Source organism: Rhodnius prolixus, unplaced genomic scaffold (assembly GCF_049639745.1).
Source record: "Rhodnius prolixus isolate KJV_2025 unplaced genomic scaffold, Rpr scaffold_11, whole genome shotgun sequence".
NCBI lineage: Eukaryota > Metazoa > Arthropoda > Insecta > Hemiptera > Reduviidae > Rhodnius > Rhodnius prolixus.
This window is the reverse complement of record NW_027411625.1, coordinates 9,989,110-10,000,000: the sequence shown is the minus strand read 5'-3', so window position 1 is coordinate 10,000,000 and position 10,891 is coordinate 9,989,110. Positions and strand designations below refer to the sequence as shown.

At 33.2% G+C, this 10,891-nt stretch overlaps 2 protein-coding genes across 4 annotated transcripts in view; one reads left to right on the top strand and one right to left on the bottom strand.

Moving 5' to 3' along the window:
* The window catches only part of Nox (NADPH oxidase), a 50,828-nt gene extending 50,365 nt beyond the window's left edge, over positions 1–463 (top strand). For both annotated transcript variants that reach the window (XM_074138626.1, XM_074138627.1), the window contains exon 19: positions 85–463. In XM_074138626.1, coding sequence (XP_073994727.1) covers positions 85–282 — 198 coding nt within the window. In that variant the 3' untranslated portion in view covers positions 283–463. The remainder of the gene's footprint in view (positions 1–84) is intronic.
* Positions 1–10,783, bottom strand: part of CPT2 (Carnitine palmitoyltransferase 2) — a 12,177-nt gene extending 1,394 nt beyond the window's left edge. Inside the window, exons 1-14 of one of the 2 annotated variants that reach the window (XM_074138630.1) lie at positions 10,626–10,783; positions 10,465–10,508; positions 8,908–9,121; positions 8,262–8,455; positions 6,477–6,618; positions 5,453–5,609; positions 4,084–4,354; positions 3,086–3,282; positions 2,646–2,815; positions 2,453–2,566; positions 1,975–2,086; positions 1,696–1,885; positions 1,164–1,296; positions 1–1,021 (exon numbers count right to left, since the gene is read on the bottom strand). The exon at positions 1–1,021 is cut by the window's left edge and continues 1,394 nt beyond it. In XM_074138630.1, the coding sequence (XP_073994731.1) occupies positions 1,173–1,296; positions 1,696–1,885; positions 1,975–2,086; positions 2,453–2,566; positions 2,646–2,815; positions 3,086–3,282; positions 4,084–4,354; positions 5,453–5,609; positions 6,477–6,618; positions 8,262–8,455; positions 8,908–9,121; positions 10,465–10,508; positions 10,626–10,661 (1,965 nt within the window). In that variant the 5' untranslated portion in view covers positions 10,662–10,783 and the 3' untranslated portion in view covers positions 1–1,021; positions 1,164–1,172. Of the gene's footprint in view, positions 1,022–1,086; positions 1,297–1,695; positions 1,886–1,974; positions 2,087–2,452; positions 2,567–2,645; positions 2,816–3,085; positions 3,283–4,083; positions 4,355–5,452; positions 5,610–6,476; positions 6,619–8,261; positions 8,456–8,907; positions 9,122–10,464; positions 10,509–10,625 lie in introns of those variants that run through there. The other variant, XM_074138629.1, reaches the window with a different exon arrangement.
* Between the last annotated feature and the right edge of the window lie 108 nt (positions 10,784–10,891).

Genomic DNA, 10,891 nt, shown 5'->3' with positions numbered 1-10,891 from the left:
TGTATAGTTGATTCAATGCATTATTGAATGAATGAAAATCATTCTGAACTAAAGTGAATTTAATAATTATAATGATAATTTCAGGAGAAACGCGACTTAATTACTGGCCTGAAGACGCGTACCAATGCGGGACGGCCGAACTGGGACAAAGTGTTCAAGCAGCTGCTAGACCAGAAGAAAGGCAAGGTGACCGTGTTCTACTGCGGTCCGCCTCAGTTGGCCCGGATCTTGCGTCTAAAATGTGATCAGTTCGGCTTTAGCTTCCGCAAGGAAGTATTCTAAAGGAGGATACGGATACTGCCTTAAAATTGTTTTTAAAGCTATAATTTCTTGTTACCATGAAATAAATTTTGTTTGTTTATGTATGTGTGCAAAACGAAAATTGTATATTTTTTATGAAATTTGAAAATGAAAAAAATTGAATGTTTAATATTATTTACAAATACATGGTTCCTTAAACCAATCTCAGTTATTACAATGTACCACTAATACTAACAGTAGTTTTCACATAAGTCAAGAAAATTTCAAGTACCAGCCGTAACATTCGTACAATGCGATGATTACAGCAAGAAATCGGAGCGTGCTGTCTAGAACAGTAATGGGCTATAAGAGCAAACTAGGTCCACTGCAATGAATCCAATGGTGGAACGAGTTGATTCAAATCCCTATTTTTTAAAAAAAGTGTTTCCGCCCAAATAATTAAAGCAAATTAAAATAAAAATAATCAATACTGAAGTTACTTAGATGTTATACAATTTTTGCTGGCTTTTATCACTGACACATTCAAACTCATCAACTCAACCCATTTCACAACAAAACCCTGGCAGCCTAAATCACTGATGCTTAGAGGAGGGAATATGTTCCAAATTTGTTTCGAAGACTGTCAATAATTACAAATAAAATATTATTATTTATATATTTTGTTTATTTCTTAACACTATGGATATTGCTCCAGCCTTGTGATTGTTGTACTTCATGTTGATGATGAACAGGACACACCTTCCGACTGTGTGAATGTCTCCTAGAACATGGTGAATAACTTGCCGAGGACTCTGAGATATCTTGGTAAATAATTTGTAGCCCAAATTGAAATTCGAACAAGGAATAGTTTACATGTATTTCAAAACATATAAATATAAATATCAAAATAATATTAATAATACTTTTAAACGTTATTTCAAACAGTCGTATAAATCTCTGAGTGCTTGCTCCAGGCATTGGATATATCCGGCACCATCAGAATGATCTCGGTAATTGGACACAATGGAACCTAGTCTATCATTCCATATTGAATAACTGAAATGAAAATTGCCAATTGAAACAACTGTACATTGATGAAATATTAATGTAAAATCGTATGTCAGGAGACAATTTAGTAATTTTATTATAATTATAATACGATACCAAGGTAGGTAAGGCGAGAAGAAAAGAAAACAAAGAAAACGAGACCAGTAAAAAAGTGGTTTTCAATACCCTAAAAACAAAATGGTCTAGAGCAAAGAGTTGACTTATAAAATTATTTCAGTAAGAGAAAATCGTGTGAGTGTTTATATCAGATTTCTTTATATTAAGGATCCTCAAAACATAGATTTCTCTTGAAAATTTGCACGAATACTCACAATTGGCCGAGTAGAATTCACATTTTTCAATCGTTTTACTTACGATACTAAATTTTTGACAAGCATAAGTACTTACCCAATGCCGTACCCATCAGGGACAACTGGCCCGAACGCCCCAAGCATCAGTGCGTCGGAATTAAGAGTTGATGTGGACAACACATAGTGATTGAGACGAGAAAACGCTGGATCTGTGTATAATTCTGGAACTTTACCATTTTTCTCGGCTAGCACGCGTAAAGCGAACAAATGTCTGTCGAATCCCTGACCTAAAAAAAATCAGAGTAAACTTTGAAGTTAACACTGCATCCAACTTGAATGATGATCAAAAAACTTCATTTAATATTTAAGATTTTACCCATTGCAGCTTCCTTTATTAATTGGCCATGTAATGCGGAACACTTTTTAATTTTCTCTACTATAAATTCCCTAGCAGGTTTATCTTTTGATGAAATATCTAAGCAAACTGCCTAAGTAATCAGAATACATAATAAAGTATAATAAATAGTGAGGTGAAAATATTTTATTATTTTTATTTTTAGTATAAGTTTTATTAAATGAGATTTGCACTCTGTTAATTTTTTTAACAATTTGCCATTTGACAAAAATTATTTAAAAATACTGATAAATCGACCTGTTTTATCTTTCGTTTGTTCAAAAATTGTAGTATTCACTCATTCGAAATACAGTAAGAAATAGCACATATCCTAGATTGGAATAAGCACATTCATCTAGAGACACTCCTCGATAGATCGCCTTACTCAAAGTGGACCATAACATCAAACCCGTTAAAATCGTTCTCTGAACGACCTAACACAGCATTAAATACTAATTACCTTTGTTTCAACCGTGCAAGGTCGCATAGTTTCTGTGCGACCATGTTTAAAAGCTGCCGTACTGCATGACTCGTAGGTGGATACAAAACGTTTATTCAATTTATAATGTGCTATCTGAAAAAAGTAGAAAAATTGAAGTTAACAACGATTGCGACGTCTCACTTAAAGTTAAATAAAAATAAAACACAGCCACCTGAAATGCAAGTTGCATTATAGAGTCTGGACTGACTTTATGCTTCTTACAAGTATTCCGGCCAAAATCTAAAAATTCCAATAGATTTATATCCAAGGAATCTGTAATTTTCTTATATTTGATTAACGCTTCTGTGATAAAATTTTTAGACTTGTCATCTAGTTGAAATTCTGTAAAAAATAAAAATCTGGCCATTAACACAACTCTCTTATTGCACGAAATTTACGACTATAATTCACCAATTTAATTTAAGTCAATATGAACATCACATAAAAATTAAGGTAACGTAGATTTCTTGCAAAGATTTATGGTTCCTACCATACATATGGTCCTACTAGGCAATGTAGAGCCGAACTCTTCCTTGATGACAATCAAACTTAAACGAATAGATTTTTTATGTGTGCCACAAAATATTTTCATAGTGAGTAATATGTACTCACTTAAGGGGGTCACTAGACGTTCTGCATTTTGACTAGACGGCTTTGTATCAGGATGAATATGTGGTTTCAGCGTAGAGTCTTTGTATATATCTTCGAAATAACGCAATACAGCCACACCATCTCCCCAGGAATGTTCAAAATTTAAGCCGGAAACGCCATTTTTGAGAACGATCAACGAGAATGACTTATCAAACCATCTGTGAACAGAAAGTGGCACTATTATTGGAAGCTAGGTGACCGTCAAACCCCAAAATCTAGGTTATCCTTCTATTTGATTCAAGGTGTACAATTTACATATTTTTTCGACTGTTGCGCTTTTTTACAGTTTTTTAAAAATAAGGTGTATACAAAAAATTACTTCTTTTTTCTTAAATAAAGGCGTTTGATGGCTTTAAAACCCATCAAGATTCGTGAGTGTTTTAAAATGCGACATTTCTTGGTAGGTTCATGGTATATTTATATTAAAGATTCAATTTAGCGAGGAATCGGTCCAGAACAAAAAACAAAGCCGTTTTTCTGCCAACGTTTCGGCAAATTTATTGCCTTCTTCAGGGCGTGGCTCTGCAGGTTGATTGAGTTACAGAAAACTCTTAACAGCATCAGTTTTCTGTAACTCAACCAACCCGCATAGCCACGCCCTGACAAAGGCAATACATTTGCCGAAACGTTGGCAAAAAGATGGGGTTATTCCTCACTAAATTGAATCCTTAATGCCAACATTTTACGGCCACTAAAAGCTAATTTATGTTATATTATTATATTAGTCTATTATTAATTTTAAAATTTCACATATTAGGTCTTAATCAAATTGTCAATTAAGAGCAATCTGTTCAAGTTACAGTTAAAGAGACAAGAAGTAAACACCATCAAACTCTAATTATAGAACATAAAACTTAAGAAAGATAAATTTTTTATTTCACCTTTTCGCTAGTCTGAAACTGTGCTATTTTTTTAAATTGTTAAAAATCTGTTAATTTTTAAATACTCCCATTACAAACCTATTAGTTCCATCAGAATGTAGGTATTGACGTATAAGCTCTTTATAATCTCTTGTAGGCTGGGATTCATCTAATATCAAACAAAAAATGGCACTGTCAATCACTTTCAAGACCTCCGCATTGCCAGTATTTTCTAAATGTGATCTGGCTGTGGCCCAAGTATTTCTTTCTTCCACAGTGAGTACTCCCAAAGGAAATTCAGGTGCTTTATAAGGTTCTTTTAAAATGTAATCCAGTCCAGTATATATATCCTGAGCATTTAAAATGTTACCTGAAATCACAAAGGGACGTGTAAAATATTTCTGGTGTAATCTACGTTGTTATCAATAAGGAATTTTGTTTTAAATTAAAATTATTAGTAGCCTTCAATATTGTACCAACCATTATTGTTGCAACGAAAAGGATTTAAAAAAAAAACAAAAAAAACATGCTTTTGTTTTTAACTTTAGATTTTAGGATCTGACCCACCTCTCGAAATATCAATTCTGGATCAAACTTTCACAGATATAAAATTCAAATGGAAGTTTAAATTTGCAACAATTTTTGCACTTTTGTTCGCTAGGGCAAATGTCAAAAGCAGATAATGCAAAAAAAAAACACAGGCTCGTGTGGGTGTATGAATATGCTCAATACCAATTCAAGCCAAACAGCATTGCCCTGTTAGGACACAATTTTTTTGCGATAGATCGAAGCTAGAAACGCTGAACCATTTTTTGACTACATTCAGAAGCTGATAGGTAAGGTTTAGATTTCAAGGAAAGTAATCGGGTTCGAATTTGCACAAATTGTCTTCGTTTTCCAACTGAAAATATCGTTCGATCGCTTAACCATTAAATCTGTTCATGATTTCTGCCCGTTAATTCATTTTTCAATGCAAGTCATATCTTTAGTAAAAGAACGTATCATGCGGCCTGCTGAGATATAAGTGCATGCGTCAATTGTTCTACATCTCCCTTAATCTCTCCCGTAATATAAGAAGGCCTGTTTTTAGATACTACTAGTTTGTAGCGTGTGCACAGTTTTTGTGATTTGGATATGACTTAACAGATATTCGTAAAGGCACATCAACGTTCCATGATGGTCGCCCCGATCCTGAATTTCTTTCAAACATCGTATTACCACTACTAAATTTTTTGTAAACCACGCTGGGTAATACGCTGCTCAACGATATTTTCCCCTCAATTCTCATAGAGCACATACAGTTTCAACAGCTGCACATTGTTTTTTGTTGTCTCTGTTTTGCTTTTTTCTAACAAAAACTATGTAATTGAACTAATTGCTGGAAGAGAACATACTAGTATAAATAATAATTTTGTACAGGCCCATCTTTATTGCTGGCATAATTGGTCAATTGTAAAATATATATTACCGGATTCATCAAGAACATCCACTTTAAAAAAATGGCCGCCTCTCATTACAATAATGTGTCTAGTGGTGTTGTCATGGAAGAGTGTATCTTTTCCTGTCTTAGGTATCCTAGAGGTATTGAACAGATTCTCATACTGGGACATATCCAATGGGAATGCCTAAAAAATAAACTTATATGAAAATAAATCTAGTGAAAACAAACACGACCTTCTCTTACAATCCTCAAGATAACTCATACATTTTCTACAAACTCTGAATTGCTAAAAATATATTATAATTTTACTAACTATTTTATAATATTTTAATATTTTTACTAATATTACACAATTTGTAAGAACACATTACATAAAGACACCTTAAGAAGGAACATTCCCCCTCCCTAGGAATAGAACTCTCTAAATGAATTTTCCTTCTAAAATGATTGAAAAATGATAATAGTTTTAGATCTATTTGACTGCAAGAATTTAAAAAAAAAAAATGGTCTGAGCAATTCTAGCGAAAATCTCAAAAAATTAAAAATCTATTCAGTAAAAATGTAATACTTCCGGTAGAGGAATTCTCTTGAAATTCGGAATCTCAGCAACAAATTAATCACTGGTTAATAAGTGATGTGATCGTACACTCTACTAAAGTGGGATTTTAGAGGTAAGACCTATCATACTCTCTTCTTAAAGCACCCTTAATAAAAGTTACTTGAGAAAATGTTTCAAGTAAGTTGTAAATCTACATGAGCGCATAATGTTTCCCATGTGTTCCATGTTTAAAAAAAAAAATTGATGCAATTGGAATATTTCCTTCTGCGAGGGATAAGATAAAGAAAAAAATAAACTACTACGAAAATAGATTAGCACGGTGGTAGTGTACTTGACACTGAACGCAGGTGCGAGTCTAGCTAGCTCACTGTTCTTGCATTTTTCTACTAAGAGAACTAAGTTTACTAATCGATGACATACTTATGTACCTTCACCATAGGTAACCCTTCAGTACCCTTCTACATTTAATTATATCAAATTTAATATTCTTACCTTAAACAAATAAGCTCCATACCAACTAATCGCAGGAGGTAACATGCCGGTTACAGTACGAAAAAATTTTGTATTCGATTTGTTAGGATTTAAATGAAACACTTCTGGTTCTAAGAGGTTCGCCCTCAATGACTTCATAAACCTTGAACATGTGTTGAATTATTTCAAATGAAAAACGAGAAAAAAGAAAACATTCTTGTGAACTTACAAATTTTCTTAATAAAATGTACTACTCTATTTTCGTTTTTAAAATATTTGCAAATCCGTCAGAAATCTTTAATGAGGAAATAGAACCTAAGTTGCAAAATAACTGATCAAGTTAAGTAGAACTGATCGATCTATAGTATAACGACCAAATAAATACAAAATTCTTACTGATATAGACTTCTAGCACATAAACAAAGTTCATAGAAAATGGTAGCATATTACAAAATCACACAAATTTAGAATTTTGGCAACAAATTTGAATCTTGGTAATACTGTTTTGATGTTAAAATTCACTAATATATTGAAATAAATTAATTTTAAAGAAAAGCCTAACATTATCCCCTACCTCAAGAACTCCCCTGAAACGAATTTTTCAGAAAAAAATGTTAGATTTACACTATGGAAAGTAAATGGTAAGTTAGAAAATTCCAATCTGAATTCTGTCCATTTAGGTCATATTTATGTTAGAACGATTTGTGCTCATGTATGGTTTATGTGAATATATCGCACACTAAGTTGGAAAAAAAAATCATTGGTATCGTTTGAGAGAAAATCCTAAAAAAATGAAATTTATATTGGTAAAAGTGACTTTCATTAATCTTCCTACAACTTCCTAGCGCACTCTACAGTAGGGTTTTACAAGCTATCCTGTTAGGGCAAAATCCAATCTCTACTACTTTGTGCCGCCCGCCCCTAGACAACTACTCTAGGAGTAGGCCAACAGGGACGCAATGAGAACTTGTCCAACGCTGGGATGGAGATAATGCTCAATCCCACACACCCTCACTAATAGTTAAGAGGTGAAAAATCAAAACACCAAAAAAGATGACTGCGCGATGGGGTACAGAGCATTTGGCACTAGGGAGAGAGGTAATCCCAGAATGCCACTCCGCACTCTTCCTAGTCCAAACCAAAGACCAAAGTGCCAGTGAACGACTCAGGGGTGACTGTTTCGAGAACAAGCCAGTAAAGCACAAGGCTATTCTCGCAGTTAGTATCTTTTGTTTTCAAATGAGAGCTTAGTACGTACTTGACTTCCCCAGAAAGCCTGTGAAGTTAGCACCTTATTGTTCAAGAATAAATATTTAATAGTTTCGTAATTCATATATTAAAAAAAAATCCAGTCGATCGTACTCTTACTCTTTAGCGCTCGAAAACTAACTGTTCGTGTATAACTTGGTACTTTCACTTTTCAATTTTTATAACATAATAATAAATATATTGAGAAAGTACTTACATTATTATGGCGGCGCTTCATTTTGACACGTAAAACACTTTTCACCAACCCCAGAAATATATGTAGCTTGATAAACCAAAAGGTGAGTGTGCAACAAATTCTATTGAGGAATCCTGTGATATAAAATTTTAGGTTTAAATAAAGAAAAGGTAAGTCCGTCGCAACAAGACAGCTTAGTAAAATCTACTGTAGAATGGACTATGGAAGTGGAAAATTCAAACGATAGACCGGCACTCTGCGGTTTATTGCAATCGACCACCAAAACCATACTACCAGATACCCTCGCTGCACCTCAACGAATACCAAACTCACTGTAATTTTTAAATAATTCTGATGCTGACCTTAGTGATGAAATGACCATATTGGCCGATCGAATCAATTGATGATTGTATTCAGGTTTGGGATCATCAATGAACACTAAAAATGGATTATAATTTATTGGCAGCGGTTTTCTATCAGTAAGATACATATCAAACCATGGTCTAGATATGTAGCTTGTGTGTCTGTTTGCTGCATCTATTGCTTTTAATTCTTTCTGTAAACAAATTTAGAAAAAATATCTTGTCAACTCGTCCAAATATTCAAGATTTTTACAAACACAGTATCACATTAAACTTAAGACCGTTCCAGTCATATACTTAAAAAAAAAAAATTCTTTTAACATAGTTTTAAAACATAAATATTTCTTCTTCGTATATTACACCTAGTAATTGTTACATTCTACGGTGCAAATAGTTATTCTAACTCAGAATATAGACGGCAATCCTTCCTCTTACGAAGAAGGAGAGATATACTAAAAAAACGACTAATAAAATATGTATATTGAACGGGAGTTAAGAAAAAAGTGCACAAATTTGGTTGGTTTGCCTTGGTATTTTGTAAAGTGCATCGTATCCGAACTGAAGGGAAAAATAATAAAAATTTTTTGGAATACACATAACTAATCTATTGCCCAAATCAGAATAATCTAACATTTTAAACACTAACCTGTAATGGAGGTCCATCACTTTTTAACATTTTATTTACATTTTTTACAATTTGTGTCATTTCGGTGTCGTCTACCAGTGGTTGCTGTGCACAAATGTATCTCTTACATGAATCTTCCAGTTCAGGAATGGGCAGACGGGGAAGTGACTTCTGAAAGTGCAAGGTAGGAACACTGGATTTCTGAAGATACTGATAATCTTCATTCTGATTTTGGCTGCAAAATGAAAAAATAATGGGCGGTTATAAAAAGAGGCATTCTACAGTTTTTTATTTGCATTGATCTTGAGAATCTATTTACTAAAATTTAGTAGTGATAAATTTACCTTAATTCTCTTTCTTTGATAAAATTAGCCTTTTCAAATTGAGATTACCCAGTATTGTTTGGACTTATATTTTACAAAAAATCAAGGCCAGAAGTCACATAGAAAAATTAGGCAGAACAAAATGTTCGCCATCAGTTAAATGTGTAGACAACCCCACATACTACTAATATTTATATAAATACCTATCATATAATAATGACTATCAAAAAAGCAAAACACTATGTGTAACTACTTCCACAATTAAACAGAGTCTAAACATACCGTCAGTAACGATCTACTACTATGTAGATCATCTATGTACTCACATTTAGGCAGATATGATATAGATACGAGTATACATATATCCCTCAATACCTATACATACCTGCTCCTCAATAACACGGTTGGCCGTCACATTCTTTTTTGTTACGGCTGTTAGACATCCCTTTCCCAATAAGTCAGAATAAGAGAAGACTCTGCCTTAGAGTGCGGTATGTGAATTGAATGTACCGCAGAGAAATTTGAGATTAGCACTGAATGCGCCCATATACGTTAATGAGATTGTCACTCTGATTATATATAGAGTGCTACTTCCCTGTATAATCGTGTCACTTAGTGAATAATTTTTTTCATACAATAACTGGACGCGAGAACAACCTCGTCAGGTTGTATCAGTACAATACACATATTAGTTTTAGAATAAAATGATAAAAATATATTTTAAATAATTAATTCGCTTAAGCCGCGAAATTTTTGGTCTTTTCTCCCCATACGGCTACTTTAGTTTACTATTTGCCGATGATATTGTTGTTTGATATTAAAATCAGTAGAACTGGCGCTTTTTTTAAATAAGAAAAGAGGAATAACTTTCCCACTCAATGCTTTGCGAGTCAAAACCGTACCCTATTAAATACGAAATAAACTCAATAGGTTGTTTTTTTCTTTATTCACAGTTTACCTAAGTAGTTCAATACAAATAGTTGCCTACATACGTCAATTATCTCTGCCGACTCTGTGCGTATTTTCTGTGGGTTGAAGTGTTGCTATTGTGTTTAATCAAGAATATACCAAAAATACACATTCTAGTGGCTGAATATTCCGGTCGAAGGAAGCTGGTGACAGCTGATATCAAATATTTAGGTCGAGGAAGAAAAAATATATACATATCATTAGTTTTGAACTGATAAAATTTCTGGAACCTAGATAATAAGGATAATTTTGAGGATAAAATGCTACTGTTTACAAGTAATTTTACCTGCTAAAACGAACTGTAAATGCACTGAGCCGAGCTGCATTAACCTGGATAATTCAAAGAATAATAACACATAAGTATTTTGCGTTTTACATTTAAAACATGCTTAATAAACATGACAATTAAAAACAAAGAAGAGAAATCAAATGATCTGTCATACTTACACTGCACAATGATTGTCTAATTACAACGTTCATCATTACTTAATTACTATAACAATACCAAATTAAAATTAAAGGTAATAATAGAAATTAAAAGTCCTTAAATGTTATCTAAAGGTTAAAACTAACTAAAATAAACGTAAAAAAGGAACGCAACGGTTACAAATTTATCAACAGTGTTGCCCAGATTAGGATGAGAGGTACGAAATTTTTGGGCCCCCTCCTAAAAATAATCCTCAGATTCACAGTTGGTGCTTGTTTCCCTTTAC